At 39.2% G+C, this 19,696-nt stretch overlaps 1 protein-coding gene across 3 annotated transcripts in view; it reads right to left on the reverse strand.

Annotated features, from left to right (window-relative positions):
• C6 (complement C6) overlaps positions 1-19,696 on the reverse strand; it is a 66,937-nt gene that overhangs the window by 19,776 nt on the left and 27,465 nt on the right. For all 3 annotated transcript variants that reach the window (XM_056112053.1, XM_056112055.1, XM_056112054.1), the window contains 2 exons: positions 17,101-17,341; positions 13,622-13,744 (listed from right to left, as the gene is read on the reverse strand). In XM_056112053.1, coding sequence (XP_055968028.1) covers positions 13,622-13,744; positions 17,101-17,341 — 364 coding nt within the window. The remainder of the gene's footprint in view (positions 1-13,621; positions 13,745-17,100; positions 17,342-19,696) is intronic.

The following is a 19,696-nucleotide window of genomic DNA, read 5'->3' on the forward strand; positions in this document are numbered from 1 at the left end:
AGTAACAGGATGTCAAGTGATCAAGTGATTTTAATGCATACAAAAGCCATTACCGAATACAATTCTAGAGTTGAAACTGATTAGATAACAAAGTTCTAATATTAAAATTGATAAATTAAAGAAAATTTTAATGTGAAACTTGTTATATCTCACCACGAGGTTGTTCAGCCCTTGTCTAAGGATTTATTAAGCTTATTTGTTGCTAGTTGAGCCTTCTATTTTATTTGCTCGATTTGCTCGAGCGGGCCCAGTAACGTCTCCATTGGAGACTTTGTTGTTACTGTGTTTGGCATATCGAATACTCTCGGTAGCTTGCCGGGCTCTCCGAGAGGGGCGGAGGAATCGAACTCGGGTCGGCCATGTTGGCCGCTTGTAAGGCAAACGCCCTACCGCTGTGCTATCGCTCCAGCCCTCTATTTTATTATTATTATTATTATTATTTATAATATTATTATTATAGTTGGTTTCTATGTTACTTTCCCATCTAATTTGATGTGCTCCTACTGGAATCTCAGTATTGAAGAATAGAAGTGCTATTAAATACTTTTTTGTCTATTTTATTTATTTATTTATTTATTGTTTTTTTTAGATTTTATTTTTATAAAGTTGTTCACAATAATTTATTACATTCAATATTCCAACACCAATCCCACTATCATTACACCTTCCCACCAAAATTATTTTGAAATTTCCCACCACCACCCAAGCTTGTCCCAAAGACAGACACTAAATTTATTTTGTGTTGGAGAGATAGCACAGCAATAGGGCATCTGCCTTACACGCAGCTGGCTTAGCGGACCCAGGTTCAACTCCTCTGCCTTTTAGGAGAGTTCGGCAAGCTACTGAGAGTATCTCACCCACACGGCAAAGCCTGGCAAGCTATCCGTGGCGTATTCGATATGCCAAAAAACAGTAACAAGTCTCACAATGCAGATGTTACTGGACACTCGAGCAAATCAATGAAGAATGGGAGGCTTTGTTGTCTATTTTTAAAAGGGCTGGAGCGATAGCACAGCAGTAGGGTGTTTGCCTTGTGCACTGCTGGCTTGGCTGAGCCAGGATCGATTCTTCCGCCCCTTTCGGAGAGCATGGCAAGCTACCGAGAGTATCTCACCCGCATGGCAAAGCCTGGCAAGCTACTGTGTTGTTTTCAATATGCCAAACACAGTAACAACAAAGTCTCACAACGGAGATGTTAGTAGGTCCTCTCGAGCAAATCAATGAACAATGGGAGGATAGTGCTACAGATAGTGCTATTTTAAAAATGTGATTACTTCTTTTTTGATTTGTATGAATTGTTCACATATCCTGGACTTATAGTGCTATTTTAAAAATGTGATTACTTCTTTTTTGATTTGTTTGAATTGTTCACATAGCCTGGACTTAAGTCCTGTGACAAATTTCTTTTTTTTTCTCCAGCTCTATGAAGGAGTACTGCTATTTATTCAGCCACTGATGAGCTGATTGAATTGGGCATAAACTCCACCTTACTTTTTTTTTCCATTTTTTATAATTTTATTTATTGAATCACCATGAGAGCAGTTACAAAGTTTTTGGGTTTAAGTCTCGATCATACAATGAAACACTCATACCTTCACCAGTGCCCATTCTCTACCACCAAAAGGCCCAGTATACCCTCATCCCACACCCTCCCCCTACCTGTAGGGCAGATGATTTCCACATTACTCTCTCTCTACTTTGATTTCATTCAATATTTTGACACCAGACCCACCATTATTATTTGGGATGTTACCCCAACACTCAGATCTGCTGAAAAGGCAACAGTAGAAAATTTGTTTTCTATTGCTGGTTATGAATAGCAGATGATGTCGCGTGGCTGCAGTAGTGGGTGGCCACATGATTTTGAAATTCCAAAATTTTAACAATTAAATCTGCAGGGATTTCTACACAAACCTGCTGGGTTTCGAGATTTGTTCCTGAGTCTCTCAGTTCATGGCTGTTAAGCAGCTTGATCAGGAGCCAGAAAGGCTGTTCGTGGGTGACAACTCGGGGTCTTGTTGGGATGGAGGAAAGGGCCGGCTCCACCCCCATCCCATGAGGTCCCGCGTGTCTCGTCACTGTGGGCCCAAACCTGACTGTCCAGTGGCCTCTGGTGGATGGCAGCCAGGGGGAACAGGCCAAGGCACGAAACCTATTCCCTCCTGGGGTGGCCCAGTGCCTGTAACTTACTGCAGGGACTGGACACATTTCTGCCAAAAGCTGTTGGGTTTCGAGGTTTGTTTCTGAGTCTCTGAGATATGGCCGTTAAGCATTTTGATCAGGAACCAGAGAGCCAGAGGTGTTTGTGGGTGTGTCTCTCACATACCTAACTTTTGGCCGTTTACTTGCTTGGTAAACTTTGCCCCAAGTTTTTGGGGTCTGACCAAAGGCTCAGCAGCAATTTTGGGGTATCTGGAAGTCTGAAGGTGCCATCAGGTTGCTGATGCACTGGCCTCACAGGTACCTGCTGGTGGCACCACAACCCTGACAAATTTCTTTATGTATGTTATTTAAATTTCTACTGCCATTGTTTATATCAAATGTCATTAATATATGCCCCTGAAAATGAAAAATAGTAATAGCTGATGTGAACTGAAAATTAATACAAGTGAATGTTGTTCTGATAATTTTATATATTTTTATCATAGTAATTATACAAGATAAATACTATTAATATTGTCATTATTATATTCAATAGTGAGAAACCTAGAACACAGAAAAATTAAGCTCTTCATGTTGGTCACATAGTCAAATTGCAGTCAAAAATTTCAGTACTATTGCAAAATACTATTATAAAATACTTTTATTTAAGGAGAGTAGTTTCTTTTCTTTTCTACTTAATAATTCTTGCTATTTTCCTACTGGTAATAGTAGTGTATTTTGTTCAATGACAAGCCTGTAAGTTTCTTGATAAGGTATCTTTGGATGCTATATCTAATATTTTTAAATCATAAAATTTTTCATAGTCTTATTCACTCTTAGAGATTTCCTTTAGCAATATTAAATCGAAAGTTTTCCTACTTGAAAATAAAAGCTTTTTTTCCACTCACAACACTTAGTTCCCTCTCCCCTATCCTTTGTTGTTATTATTATTATTATTATTTGCTTTTTGGGTCACACCAGCGATGCTCAGGGGTTACTCCTGGCTCATGACCTCAGGAATTACTCCAGGCAGTGCTCGGGGGACCATATGGGATGCTGGGAATTTAACCCAGGTTGGCAGAGTGCAAGGCAAACACCCTACCCACTGTGCTGTCACTCCTGCCCAGCCTTTGTTGTTATTGTGATGATAGCGTTGTTGGGGGCAGGGAGAGGGTGGGACATGAGTTTCTCTTATTCAGGGGGTGAAGACTTCTTACACTTGGTTGGCACACACTAAAGACTGAGTATCTTGGCACATATAACACAAAGAAGTTCTGTGACACTGCACTGCAAGGAGTACACTGAAGCAGTGCAAGGAAGCAAACATGGAGTTTCATGACTGTGATAGGCACATACTCTATCACTGAACCACATTCCCTGGTCCCTCACAATACCTGTTGATACTTTGCAGATCATACTTAGGAGTTTTAGAATCATTAATAGGATTAATCCCAAATCCTTTAGCAAGGCATGTCATGTAAATTCTATTGAATGTGAACAAAGCTTATCTTTATAGCTTCATAGTTAAAATGTATGTTCAATTCAGACTGAAATACTAATAGCTCATGGACTATATGGGGTTGAACTGCACCTGTTCACTTAAATGAAATTGCTGTCCATTCTTGAGTTCTGCATTCATGGACTCAGCCAACCTCTCTGTCAGCTAGTTGAATCCATAGATGCAGAACATGAAGACATAGAGAGCTAACAATAATGTGGATTTTGACTGGGAAGGGCGGGGGGAGGGAGCATGTTGATACCTGCAATGTTAAGTGGACAGATGTCCTGCTTTGATCATTTGTTTATTCATTCTTAACTCTCTGGACCTCAATTTCCTTATTGATAAAATCACTTAACTTCCTGTTAATCGTCGATTTGCTCGAGCACGCACCAGTAACGTCTCCATTTGTCCCTGTCGCGTGCTATTGATAAAATAGAAATGATCATTGTACTAGACCCATAGGGTTGTTATGAGAATTAAAACGTTAACACACAGAAGACATTTGAAACAGAGTCTGGTACATATTAAGAGTGCAAGATATGTATATTCCACTCATTTTCTTTCCCTTAATGATTCATGTGTTCATTGAAATATATATATATATATATATATATATATATATATATATTAGACATCTAACGAGTACTTGGCATATAAACTAAGGACTCAGTAACCATATTAGTGTCCCAAATTTGTTACAGCTTATTGAAGGAACTAGAACAGACAAAAAACAGAGGGGTGAGGAGTGTGGGGATTTACTGGATAAAAGCAGTGACCTTCATGCATGTGACCATGAGTTCTATCTCTGGTGCTGCCCAGTTGCTTTGAATATGGTCCTAGCATCTCTACAGCTCTGTTGTCTGGGTCCCTGGGACAGCAACAGAGTGTGTGATCCCTGGCACTTAGTCAGATGTGTGCAAGTGCAGTTCCCGTGAGACCATGTGTAAACAGCTGAGCAGCCCCTTGCAATCACTACAACAGTATTCTGTTGCACTAGCACAACAATAAAGTGAGTGCCACTTGTGAAGAATTCCTGTGTAAGCAATGCAGCTCAGCCCATAACTAAAATGTGCAACTCCTGGCCAACACTGCAACAAGTATGAGAGCACGACATCTAAGTTCATGCATGCTCTTCACAGTGACAACAATAATTAAAGCAAAAGGGGAGAAAAATAAGTATGATAAATGTTTCATGATCTTGCAAATGTAGTTGAAATGAGGACAAGTATGAAGGCAGCAAAGTCTATATATGAAGGTTATAATAAAGAAAGGCTTGTTGGAAGAAATATCTCAAATATTGCTAAAATATGTAATTTCAGGATTTGAAATATATGCTTAGTTTATTAAAAATTAAGCAACACAGAACATAAGAATCATTCCCCTCATTATTCACTTTGTTTTTCCCCTCCCATCTTTACTAAGGTGTGATTGACAAACATAATTGTAATATGCTTAAAGTACATAATGTGACAATTTGCTCTACATATACATTATGAAATAACTTCCACAATCATGTTAATCAACAGATCCATCTGTTCCCATGATTTAAATTTTTGTGGCATATTTAAGTTTATTCTCTTAGTGGCTTTCAAGTACATAAAACTCTATTGATGATAGTTAATATATGAACATTAGAATATTGGAATTCCAGTTGTCATTTCAAGTTTGTCTCCTTTGACCAGCGAGCCCTGTTTCTTCCACCCTTCAGCTACTAACAATCAGCATAGTACTTTGCTTGTGTAGCTTATTCTTTCTCTGTCTAACTTAATTTACTTAATATGATATTTCCAAGGTCTATCCATATTGTCACAGAGGGCATGGTTTTCTTCTGTCGCCTATTGATGCAATAGTCTGCATTCATGTCTTGGCTATTGTCAATAATGTAGAAGTGAACAAGGGGGTGAAAATCTGTTTTTCAAGATATTATCATGTCATTTTATACACAAACATATACATATGTATCCAGATTCTATATCTGATGAAATTAATTTCTCGAGGAATCTATACTTTTTTCCATATTGTTAAGGCACTACCTTCCCATAATATTGCACTATTGTTCATCCTCAAATACTCATTAACTCTGCTCTTTTTTTAGATGTTCATTTTAAAAGGTGTATTTTTTCAATGATGAATGATGTTGAGCATCTTGACATATACTTATTAACTTTCAAGTTTATTGTATGATTTAGTGATGATGAACCTTTTCACTTTTGCTTACCTGAAAATGCTTAGCATCACCTCAATTCTAATTGATTATCATGCAAGGTAGACTACATGACTGGAAGCCTTTTCCTTTCAGTACTTTGGGTATGCCTTACCTCTCTCTTCTCACTCTAATTCAAGTCTTCTGAGGACCTTTTGGGTTTTCTATGCTACACATGAAGTCATGCCTGGCTTCACTTAGACCCTCTCCTTAACTTTAGCCATTTTAATCATAATGTGTTTGGGTGGGATCTTTCTTGGTTTCCAGCTTTTGAAAATATCTGGACTTCTATCACTGATGTTTATTGTCTTCCGGAGATTTGTAAAGTTTTCTGCCATTATTAGCTAAAATAATCTGGTTCTTTCTTTTTTCCTGGAGCCCTAGTCAGTATATAATTTTTACTAATGTCTAAGAGTTCTCAATGTATCTTCAGGAAAAGACAAGGAACAGACATCTTCACTTTTTAATTCCTTTTCATTTTGATATCCTTTATGGGTGAGCTATATTGCTTTATCTTTCTTCTCACTTATCTGTTCCTCTCCTTTACCTGTTGTTGTATCATAGTATTTTTCAGTTCTGTTAATTACTTCAGCTCTGGGACTTCTGTCTGGAATTATTTTTTGTGGTGCCTGCCAGCTCTGAGGCATGTGCTCTACCACAGAGCCATTTCTCTGGGTCCAGTTTGGACATTTTTGTTTATTTGCTGGCTATTCTCAGAACTTCTGGCTTTGTGTTTAGGGAGTCACTCCTGGCAGCTGGGGGACCAGGTGCAGGTTGGTTACACACAAAGCAAATGCCTTATGCATGTACTATTTCTCTGACTCAGTGTCTATTGAATCTTAATTTATTATTTTCTTTTAGGTCACATAGTGTTCTCCTGAGTTTAGTGAGCATCTTTTTAACAATGCTTTTAACCAAAGTCAAAGAGTTTACTTTGAACTCTTCAACAGATTATGTTATTATCTTTGTGTTTCAGATTTCTTTTCTGGGGCTTTGTCTTATTCTTTCATTTAAGGCATGTTTCTTTCCCTCTCACTCTACATGTTCCTTGCCTTCTCTCTGTGTGTTTGCATCTGAGGATTAGGCAATGCTATTATTCCCCTGGTATTGAAGTATTAGCCTGGTTCAAGTGATGTCTCATGAAATTCAGGAGTGCAGTACACCATGGTTCATCCAAATTAGTGTCTCACTGTTTGTCCACTGTGTTTGCTGCACCTGCCCATAATCTTGGGGTTTGTTTGTGGTGGTGGGGTTATTGAGCCAATCTGGCTACATTAGGATAGCTAGAATCAGTGGAAGTATATGGCCTTGGGCACAGGCAGTGATATAGGCCTGTCATATTCTTGGCCCACTGTTGCTGCTCACTTGCATATGAGTTGATCCCAGTTTACATGAGTGTTTCAATTGGGGGTCTAGAGCATAGTGTATGTTGGCATAGCTTAGTTTCCAGTAAGAAGAGGCTCACCATGCAGTTGTTGAAGTCCTGGCATAGAATTTCAACACTAGGCTAGTTTTTCTTTACCATGGCTTTCTTATTGTGTTATTGCCATTTGTAACTGCATTTCCCATATATTCACTTATTTTAACATTTCTATGTCCATTCAATTTCCCTTAATAACTTTTAATAACACAAGATAAGTAGAACTCTGAGACCTTCGACTCCAGGTTCAACGGACCCAGGGACAGAGATTCTCTGCTTGCTCCCACCAACCACAGGTGACAAAGGGATTAAAATCAGGAGCCCCACCCTACCCTGCCCTGTCTGCTTCCACCAACCACCAGAGACCCCAGAATTGGATTGCGCACAGAAGACCCACCCTACCCCTACCGGGACCAGATAAATACCTCACTGGCAGACCTCCACTACCGACACTACCTCCACTACCCAGCTGCCGCCACACACCAGGATGCTTTCCGGACCCGCGCGGCCACAGAGTGGCCGCGTGACACATTATAAGATACTAAATACCCATCTTCCAGAATTGCCGTACCATATTTGATAGGATTCAAATATGGTAACACTTACAAGGGCGATTAGAGGCTGCCCCAAAAGCCTCTGTCCCTCTCAGAAAGCCTGGCAAGCTGCCGAGAGTATTCCGCCCACAGGGTAGAGCCTCGCAAGCTATCTGTTGTGTATTCGATATGCCAAAACCAGTAATTACAATGGGTCTCATTCCCCTGACCCTGAAGGTTTCACCAATATGGCAGCATTGAGAAGGATGAGAAAGGAGAGGCCGATAAAATCTCAAGGCCAAACTAGGCTGCCACAACGAAGGAAGACAAAAATGATCATCTGTACTTTCAATGCACGTATGCTAGCATCAGATGCATCCATTGAGGACCTGATGGTACAAGCGTGAAAGATCAAGTATGACATCATTGGTCTGACCGAAACAAGAAGACACCAATCTCATCATGCTGTTTTCGACACTGGAGAAGAATTGTTCCTCAGAACATGCGATAAAAGAGGTGGCAGAGGTATCGGTGTCCTTGTCGACACAAACTTGGCCATGAGCATTGATTCATTCGAATGTCTAACAACCCAAATCGGACGTTTACATTTGAATAGATGTGGCTCGCTGCCGGAAGTTTCTATCTTCGTTGTCTATGCACCAATATCTAATTATGATGAAGGAGAAATTGAGAAGTTCTACATGGAGCTAGAGAAGTTCTATAAAGAAGACCACACCTTCTACAAGATCATTATGGGTGATTTTAATGCCAAGATAGGACTGAGAAGAGCAGCCAAAGAACTTTACATCGGGACCCATGGCCTAGAATGAAACGAACAGGGTGACAGACTGTCTGAGTTCATCATGTCGACCAAGACCATGCATGGTAACTCACAGTTCCAGAAGGCCGAATCTAAACATTGCACATGGGAGTCTCCTGGTGGACGATTCCACAACGAAATAGACCACATCATATTCAATCGACGGTTTTGCCTGACCGATGTCGCTGTTGTCCCAAAATTCCTAACGGGATCGGACCACCGTCACCTTCATGCAAAATTCTACTTCACAGAGTGGGGAGAAAGGGCTGCAAAGTTTAAAAAGGGAACTCCCAGAATGACCACCAACTGGGAGCTCTTTGGCACTATTGCGGCAACATGGCAAGATGCCATTGTTGACAACATTGATGAGGAATATGATCGACTGGTTCAGCACCTCCATGATTGTGCAAGGAATGCCAAGAGAAAGATAGCCACAAAAAAAAAAAGCCTGTCTTCGAACACTCTTGAGCTTATTCGCCAACGTGGTTTGGCGCATGCCTCAGGCAACCACAAGCGAATGTCCGAGCTCGCAAAGCAGTGCAGAGATGCGATCAAGGAATACCTCAAAGAGAGAAGAGCAGAAGTGCTGGTAGATGTGGCAGAAGCCGGGAAAAGTATTCGTAACACCCGCCTGTCCTTCACCAACTACAAGACCAAGATGACTGCCCTCCAACATCCTGATGGATCTATCACATCTTCCAGAACGGCAATGGAGAAGATTATCCATGACTTCTACTCAAATCTCTTCGATAGTCATGTCCACTACCCGACATACCAAATTCCACAGGATGGATATGTTGTTCTCAATGTTCTCCCTCCTGAAATCCGACATGCCATTTTGTCAGTAAAGAAACGAACAGCACCTGGTCCAGACAAGGTCAGACCTGAACACCTGAAGAACCTGCCGTCAGTACTCATCAATACGCTGGCTCGGCTCTTCACATGCTACCTGTCTGAATGCAAGTTTCCGTCCCAATGGAAAACTAGCAGGACTGTACTACTGTACAAGAAGGGAGACATCCATGACATTGGCAACTATCGCCCGATCTGCCTATTGTCTGTCATCTACAAGTTGTTCACTCGAATCATCCTAAATAGGATTGGCAGAACACTAGATGTAGGACAACCATGTGAGCAAGCCGGGTTCTGCAAAGGATTCAGCACCATCGACCATATCCACACGATAACCAAGCTCGGGAGTTCAAGATGCTGCTCTGTCTAAAGTTCATTGATTTAAAGAAGGCCTTTGATTCTGCTGAGACAGAAGCGGTCATTGAATCCCTAGCCAATCAGGGCATTCAAGCTCAATACATCAAGATCCTCTGTAAGCTGTATTATGGATTTGCTACCAGGATCTCACCATTCTACAAAGAAGTAATCATTGATGTCAAGAGAGGGGTTCGGCAGGGTGATACCATTTCACCGAAACTCTTCAGTGCCACCCTCGAGAACATCATGCGTTGGAGGGAATGGGAAGGAATGGGAGTGAAGATAGATGGTCGGCAACCACACCACCTCCGCTTTGCTGATGACATTGTTTTAATAACACCAAACATCAGCCAAGTGGCACAAATGCTGGCCGACTTCGACCATGAGTGTGGAAAGCTAGGACTACAGCTGAATCTTACGAAGACAATGTTCATGAAAAACAGCCTCGTTCCTGATGCCGCATTTGCTCTCAACAGAACGACCACCTCCTAATGCAACAGCTCTGTGTACCTAGGTCGAGAAGTCAACATGACAAATGACCTGGCACCCGAGCTGCGCAGGAGGAAGAGAGCAGCTTGGAACGCCTTCAAGAGCATCGAAGAAATAGCTAAGACTACGAAGAACCTCCGGCTCTGGGCACATCTCTTTGATTCCACTGTATTTCCTGCATTAACATACGCGTCAGAAACCTGGGCCCTACACAAACATGATGAGAATGCTATTCGGGTCTCCCAAAGAGGAATTGAAAGAGCTATGCTTGGAATATCACGTTTCACTCAAATGAGAGAAAGAATCCAGAGTTCCGACCTCCGTCGACAATCAAGAATCAGGGATGATGTCTCGTTTGCCAAGGCATCAAAAATCAAATGGGCTGGTCATGTAATGAGATTTAAAGATGACCGCTGGACTAGAGCTGTTACTGACTGGATTCCACGGGATGTCAAAAGACCACGTGGCCGCCCACCTACCAGATGGTCAGACTTCTTCATCAAGATCATGAACGATCAGTTTGAGGCTCTTCATGTTCCTAGAGCGAACAGACGCCATTGGGCTACACTAGCACGCAACAGGGACAAATGGAGATGTTACTGGCGCCCGCTCAAGCAAATCGATGATTAATGAGAAGTCAAATGATCAAGTGATCAAGTGAACTTTTAATGTGGACTGGAGCGATAGCACAGCAGGTAGGGCGTTTGCCTTGCACACAGCCAACATGGCCAACCCAAGTTAGATTCCTCCACCCCTCTGGGAGAGCCCAGCATGCTACCAAGAGTATCCCACCTGCACGGCAAAGCTTGGCAAGCTACCTGTGAAGTATTCAATATGCCAAACACAGTAACAAGTCTCACAATTTTACTGAGCCCACTTGAACAAATTGATGAACAATGGGAGGACAGTGATACAGTGATACAGTGAACTTTTAATGTCAGAATTTTTCTCTGCACCCATTATGAATTACATTAGATCTTTCCTATGTGTAATTAATTTTATTAATTTATTTTAAACTTATATTTTTATTCCCATATTCATTCAATTTTCTTTAATAACTTTTAATATCTAAATTTTTCTCTATACCCTTATGAATTGCATTAGATCTCTCCTACATGTAATTAAATTCATTAATTTATTTTATATTTTTTAACATATTCATTCAATTTTCCTTAATAACTTTTAATACTTGAAATTTTCTTTCCTCTCATGAATTAAATTACCTATCTTCTATAGGTAATTAACTTTATTAATTTTTTTAGTGAATAATATTTTGTGCTTGCAGTATCTAATTTATTTATAAATGTAAGGTGATATTTCCAATGTTTATTTTTTACCTCAGCTTTAAAATATTCATATTGAGTTTATTCTTCTAATTTTTTGTCTTTGAGCTCTTGACTTACTGAATTCAAATTCTTGTTAAGTCATTTTATTGCATAAGCCAGTGGTGAAGAATCTGTAACCATCCTCTGGTTCTACTAGCAATTAATTTTTTTATATTTTCCTTCTGTGTCTTTTTATGTTTATACTTTAATATGACTACATTATGTAATAAACAGTACATAAATTTTCCTTCTTTTTTTATTTTTATTTCTTTGCAGGGATCACTCTTGGTGGTGCTTGGGGGACCGTATGCAGAGCTAGATATTGAATTGTAGTCAGTCATATGCAAGGCAAACACTTTAACCCCTGTTCTATTTCTCTAGCCTAGTTTCTATTTGTTTTATGCTTAACATATAATCCCCCATTTAGGCCATCGCTAGACTCTGATACTCTAATATTTATTTGCCTCTGTAGTAAATCACTTAATCACTTAACTTCCCGTTAGTCGTCGATTTGCTCGAGCGGGCGCCAGTAACGTCTCCATTTGTCCCTGTCGCGTGCTAGTGTAGCCCAATGGCATCTGTTCGCTCCGGGAACATGAAGGGCCTCAAACCGATCGTTCATGATCTTGACGAAGAAGTCTGACCATCTGGTAGGTGGGCGGCCACGCGGTCTCTTGACATCCCGTGGAATCCAATCAGTAACAGCTCTAGTCCAACGGTCGTCTTTAAATCTCATTACGTGACCAGCCCATCTAAAGTACAGACGGTCATTTTTGTCTTCCTTCGTTGTGGCAGCCTAGGTCGGCCTTGAGATTTTGTCGGCCTCTCCTTTCTCATCCTTCTCAGTGCTGCCATGTCGGTGAAGCCTTCAGGGTCAGGTGAATGAGACCAGTTGTAGTTACTGGTTTTGGCATATCGAATACACAGCGGATAGCTTGCCAGGCTCTTCCGTGTGGGCGGAATACTCTCGGTAGCTTGCCAGTCTTTCCGAGAGGGATAGTGTAGTAAATATTCACTTTATAATTGCTCCTATCTCCCTACGAGAATGTCCGCTCTTTTGGGGGGGGAGGGTGCTTTTTGGGTCACACCCGGGGTTACTCCTGGCTTCACACTTAGAAATTACTCCTGGCGGTGCTCAGGGGACCACATGGGATGCTGGGAATCAAAGCAGAGTTGGCAGCGTGCAAGGCAAACGCCGTACCCGCTGTGCTATTGCTCCAGCCCCAGCTCCAGCTCATATTTTTTGAGTGTCTGTAGTTATGTTTCATTTTTTCCCCCCTGAGCTTTATATAGGTAACAGTCATGCAAGATAAGAGAATAAAAGAATTTTACATCAAAAGGAGTTAGTTATAGTGGCAAGATATAAAAAAGTTGTGGCCATAAAGTTCAGCTGAGGAGAGAGAGAGAGTGCCAGGAAATTATCTTTAGGATTATGTGAAACTGACATGTCCAAGGCATGAAAGCCTCCTACTAATTATTGATTTGAAAAATGTTCCTCTCTCAGAAACTGTTTAGGGAAGATCTGAAGAAGGCAATATTAGAGGCTAGGAGAGCAGTTAGTAGATGCCTGCTATAATTCAGATAGGAAATAATAAGTGCAGGGTATGCCCATGAAAATGAAGAGAGGTACAATTGACTAAAGGCAGGAAAGCAGTTGATCACTTACTGGATATGAAAATGGAAGAGGAAGAAATCAATCACAACATTCTGACTCAGTTGCCTAAGGGTTCTTCGGTGTGTTGCTTTGTAGTCTCTCTCTCTCTCAGATCTTTATCAGGCTATATTTTTAAAGAAACTTTATCCCATCTTTTTATATGGCACTAGTGAGATTTTAGCTGTACTCCTCCATACATGGTTTTAAGGTAGACAATTATAATAAGTGAAATGTTAAAGATAGCACAATTCTATACAATATGGCAGTTAAATCACTGTCAACTTCAGGACACAACGAACACGCTGCTAGGAGAGAATTCTTTTACCTTCGTGTTTCTCTGACAGCTTATTAGTAGTGCAGTGGTGTTCCACCCGTGTTCTCTTAAAAATTATAGTACGTCTCTTAGTTTCACTACGAATGCAATTTTGGGTTTCTTCCTCTGTTAAACCTAAAAAAATAGAATGTGAACAAAAGACCCTGAGAATGTATCATTGAACACACAGAGGATAATAAGGTTCTGGGCATTTGGGGATAGAGAGTACTATAAGTACTCTCTATCAGTCTCATGGCCAATTCCCATAATCTCCTGTGATTAAAAAATTTTATTTACAGGTTTTACCCATTATAAGTCCCAAACATAAGAGGTCCTGATGAGCTCCTTGCATTGTGCTCCTTTATCAATAGCTCCAAAGAGTACCGATGAGGTCACTGTTGCTTATTTCTGGGAATGAATTAGTATGGGCTATATTTCTGGTAGTATTGTTCTACCAAGTGGATGAATCAAATACTTAGTTCATGTTGGGGATTTAATATAGCTACAACACACTACTCCTTTCTTTCCTCTTTATTTTATTAGGGTTTTTTTTTTTAACTATAGCACAGCGTTAGGGCCTTTGCCTTGCTCGCAGCCAGCCTGGCCAAGCCAGGTTCCATTCCTCTGCCCCTCTCAAAGAGCCTGGCAAGCTACCGAGAGTATTCAGTATGCCAAACACAGTAACAAGAAGTCTCACAATGGAGACGTTACTGAGCCCGCTCGAGCAAATCGATGAACAACGGGGGGGGGGGGGAGGTTATTGTTTAATGATATTGACCAAACAATTTTATTATGTAATTAATTTAATTTTCTAGGATAATAGAAGTATCTTTTTTTTTTCTTTTTAGGTCACACCCGGTGATGCACAGGGGTTACTCCTGACTTACGCACTCAGGAATCACTCCTGGTGGTGCTTGGGGGACCATATGGGAGGCTGGGAATCGAACCCAGGTCAACCGTGTGCAAGGCAAATGCCCTACCCATTGTGCTATCGCTCCAGTCCCATGATAGAAGTATCTTTATGGATTCGGATAATGAATTCCTCTTATGAACTGTATTAGAGATTAAAAATAAAAACTTTGTTAGTGCATAAGTTCATCCTTCCATTCAGTCAGTCCTGTAGCTTGTTGATTGAACTTTACTTCCATTGGCTAAGAAGTTGTTTGGTACTGAAGCACTTGAACTCTCAAACCTGAATGTTCCCCTTTGCTCTAGCATAGGAATGAATATTTGAGAAATGTCCTTTCCTGCTTGCATGAACTAAAGGTCAATAGCGCTAGTAAAAAATGTCATACTGGTAAATAGTGGGTGAAGAAGTTTTTTTTCTTCCAATTTAGAGCATAAAATGAATTTCTGACAAATGGAATTTGAAATTACCATACAGCATATTGTAAAATTTTAATGTTCCCATGTTTTTACCGTATTTTGAAATTTTCTTCACCTTACACACTCAAGCAATGTCAACTTTTATTCAAGATTTTAAATTGACCATGGGGCACTGACTGTAGAGGAATAATCAAGAAATGCAAATAAGACATAGTTTAATTTTGTTTCATTTTTCTTAAGGGAGAGAAAGTACTAAGTAATTTTTTCTAAATGAATAACAAGGGATATAATCACTACTGAGTAAAGCAAATAAAAATGAAGCGTATGCTCTTGTTTCATATTATGGCTGTATAAAAGAAGAAATAAAATGGATGAAGCCAGGCTTTACATTATTTGAGTGGGGGGGAAAAACAGATAAACACACTGAAGGACTTGTTTCCTTTGAGAATTCTTTATGTATGCATGGGTTTCACCTTCACCACAGTAAAATTGACTACCAATATTGATATTGCAGCTCAGAAACATATATTTCTTATACTAATATATATGATGTACAAGAATGTCTTATATATAATATATTTATACATATATATTTGCAGTTTTCTTTCACAGCTCCAACTCCCCTTTTTTCCCTTATTGTGTGTCTCTACCCTTCATGACCTACAGAGAAACAGAGATGGAAGGTTTCCATCTTCCTTTTACTGCTTCTGTAGGAAGTGGAATGTGTCACTCTTCATTTCAGTTATGAGACTCCAACTAGCAAAAGGCTGGATGGTTGATTAAACATTCACAGAGTTCTTCAATATGTCTAACCTTTTAAATGTCTTGTTCTGAGGACACAATGAGTATAGCTCATCTAATGAGAGATTGTTTTCTGTGTTCCAGGAGCAGTGACCAGACTAATTTCATCCCAAGGGCAAAATAAAACCAAGTCAAGGGTTAGAGATTTCGTCCAACTCTTTCTGCTCAACATTAATGCTGATTGAATTTCAGTAACTTCCAGGTAAAAATACCTTTCAGGCCTCTCACTGAAAATGCTGTAGATGTGCTCCTCTTTAAAAGAGTCTATTGTGAGGAAATAGCATGTCTGGAAGACTTAGGGAACCCATATTAAGCACAAGAATTTTCTATAAAGAGATGTAAGAATTCAAAGCATTGACACCAGCATTGGCCAGATCTTGTCTTTTTCAAATAAATTGCCAGAACAAAAAGAACTGATAAAGAATTTAGATTTGTTTGAGAGAACTGGTCAACTGGGCATTAGTTACCATGTAGTGTTCTAATGTTATCTTCTTTAGAGGCACAGGACAGAATTATCACAGAGCTACTGTATCACTTCACACAGGGGTCTGAAAAGAAATTTATTCTAAGGTGCTTAAACTAAAATAATAGTTATTATAGGCAAAATAATATTTAAGAAACCATGATTAATTTAAAAGCCAGGGTTTATATTGTTATTTTAGAAATTAGCAGAGAAAATTCTCCTGATTATATCCCACAATATAAAGCTGTAATTTTTCCTCAAGTCAAAGTATTTTTTATCTGGTTAAAAGTTTTGTCACTAGTAGGCGCTGAATGATTCACATTAACTTGCCAAGACTTGACTTATTTCTTTATTTATCCTATTAGCTTTAAATTAAGGATAAGTAAAAGAAAACAAAACTGCTAGTGAATATGAGATGGATCATTTTTCTAAGTTCTAGAGAGATAATACAGCTGGTAGGACACTTGCTTTGCATATTGGGAGACTGAGTACAATCCCTGGCACCAACGATGGTCCCCCAAGCAGTGCCAAGAATAATCCTTAAGCAAAGATAAGGTTTCTTTTTGAGAAATAGAATGAGTGTGGAGGCATTCACAGATATAAGAACAACACTGGGTGGGGGCAGTGAGATAATACAGTGAGTCGGGTGCTTGCCTTACATGAGGCTGACTTGGGTTTGATCCCCGGAACCACGGAGAACTGCCGTGGTGAACCTTGGACACGTGGTGCAGTGGAGTATTCCAGCACCAGGAGAGATTTCATAGTACAAAGCCAGGAGTAAGCACAAAGCACTGGTCTGTGTGGGCTCTTCCAAAAAAGTTGTCAAATCAACTAAAATGATAGAAATAAATTGTATGCTAATAAAATCATTTTTTTGTTAAGCAGGCTAAAGAAAGCATACCTGAGTTCTTTAGTTCCTCTCTGCTATACTGATAGAGGAGGTCATACACCCCTCCTAGAGAGCCAGAAGTGAAATAGTGAGTCCCAAAGTCGTCAAATATCCGGCTATATAAGGCAGAGTTGTATTCTAGAGGCAGATGGTTAAGTGCTTTCATAAAGACATCAGAGAGCTGCAGATCTCCAGTTTTTATGGTGAAATTTAAGACTTTTATCACTTTATGGATCCTAATAAAACTAGAATCCTAAACAGTGGAGGAAAACAGCAAAAAATAATATTAAAGATCATGAAATTTTAAGATATTAAACATCAAAGGATCATTAACTTTATTCCTCCCATACTATTACAAGCATCCAACTCTTTATGGCGAGTACTTATGCATAAAATCATGTTTTTTATTTTATTTCCAGTATCTTTTCTGAGATGCTCTATGTGCTAAACAGATAGGTTGTCTTTAAAAATATAATTTGAAACTCTGTCATAAGCAACCTTACAAATCACTGTTCTTTAATAAAATTTTATTCATGTTAATCAGTGATTGAGCTATATGTTCTCTATTCCCAAAGAGATCAATTATCAGAAAAGTAAATCTTCCTCTTTGATTGTAACTATGACTGTGTCTATACCCAGCTTCTATTTAGAACATCTCCAGATGCAAATTGTAAAAAAAAAAAAACTGTGACAATTTCCAGTTGGAAGTAATGCAACTGGTATTAAAATCACAGCTCTATTAATGCCTTGGAAAAAAACTTTACAGTAGCTAGACCTCAGTCATCTGTGGAATGTTTCCTTGCACTTAGATGAGGATTGCACACCAGGTGGCATTTCAAACTACTGTGATTCAAAATTACTTGACAGTAAAATTTAACACAATCATTCATATTCTCTCCCTTTCACCCTTAAGTAGAATAATTGAGGAATTTTTTTAGGTATTTCTTGTTATGTCAGTTTACTTCAGCATAAGTGGTTTGTATTATGCTAAAAATCTTATTACATTAGATTGTTCTATTTCATGAGTTTTATGAAAGTATATCTATGTATAACATTTTTAAAAAATTATGCACTTCATATGATGTCTCAGTTTTAGAAAATTAGAGTGTTTGAGTAATAGCTATAGCAAAGAGCCTATTTTAGCCAAACCAATTTTATAATAGCTATTAAAGCTATTATTAAAGATATGTCCTTGCATGCTATATATGGCACAAAATGATTGCTAATACAAAAGAAAAAATAATCACAAAGATTAAAAGAGTCAGCATTCATTCATTCTCTCCTTTTTCTATTTTCTCTTCCTCTATTTTAGTTTCTTGCTTTCAAAATAGTTACCGCTCAGCTATTTCAGATTCTATGGAAAGAATAAGACAAAGTTTCTTCTTTGAGAAGCTTATACTTAGTGTCTATCAAGTCTGTTTTTAAATTTAATACTTAAATTTTGTCATAGAACATTTATGAGTTGGTAATGGTTGTGGTTTTAGAAGAAAACTAACACACTCCCTGAGTATCTTTGTTGTCTTTTTAAAATGAAAATTGAAATGCGCAATTGCTTTGAAAAGTAAATTGTGGAAAATACAAGTGAAATTTTGGGAAATCAATTAGTATAAGGCCCTCCAGGGTGCTCCTTGTCAGTACATGGCAGCTACAACTGGCTCTGTTAGATTATAAAATTGCATGCTGGAAGGTTATCAATGGTATATGATCTATTTCAACATTTTGTGAGCTCTTAATTAGTTTTAACTAATTTTTTGTGGGTTTAGTTCTGCAAAGTAATTTTTAAAAAAGCAGTGAATCTTAATGAGACAACTGGCCCTTTGCTTTTGAAATGGGCTATCTACCCAATAGATGCTAATCAGATCTGTGATTAACAAAATATAAAAATGATTATGTTGCGGCCGTGCGACATTTTATTATGACATCTCATTCCTACTTTGACAAACTGGCAGGCTACCGAATGTAACCTGCCCACACGGCAGAGTCTGGCAAACTCCCTGTGTCGTACCCAATATGCCAAATACCAGTAACAATGATGGGTCTCATTCTCCTAAAGAGCCTTGAATATAATCTCAGAGCTAGGATGAAGGAGACGTTACTGGGGCCTGCTGGAGGCAATCGACGAAAATCGACGAATGTTCTACTGAAAGACAGGAGTGATTTTGAAGTTATTGCTACCTATCTAAATAAAACTGAAGTTTTAGGAGTTGAAAATTGTAGTAATAGTGCAGTAGAGAAATAAATTATCAAAGATATAGTAGGGATGAGATGAGTGATAGTAAGGTGGGCAATCTGACATATAACAGAGGGCTACAGAATACTTGATGTGATAGGAGTAAAACAACTCTTCTTCTTTGTTATTTAAATTATTCTTGTTATCTAGACAATGATAAGTAAAGATATTACTTAGAGGGTATGTCTGAGGGTAGATTAGGATTGGAAGAGTTTGTCTGAGTTCTTTCCTGATGGGGATACTATGGTCCTGCCAGCCTCATTAAGGCAGTTGTCAGCTGCACCTGGAATCCAGTTGATCTGCATTGCCTGATAATTAACCTCTGCCATCTGGCTTTTGGAGTACTGTGGTTCTCAGTCTGAGGCAAAGTTACACTCT

The sequence above is a fragment of the Sorex fumeus genome, unplaced genomic scaffold (assembly GCF_029834395.1).
Source record: "Sorex fumeus unplaced genomic scaffold, SorFum_2.1 ptg000015l, whole genome shotgun sequence".
NCBI lineage: Eukaryota > Metazoa > Chordata > Mammalia > Eulipotyphla > Soricidae > Sorex > Sorex fumeus.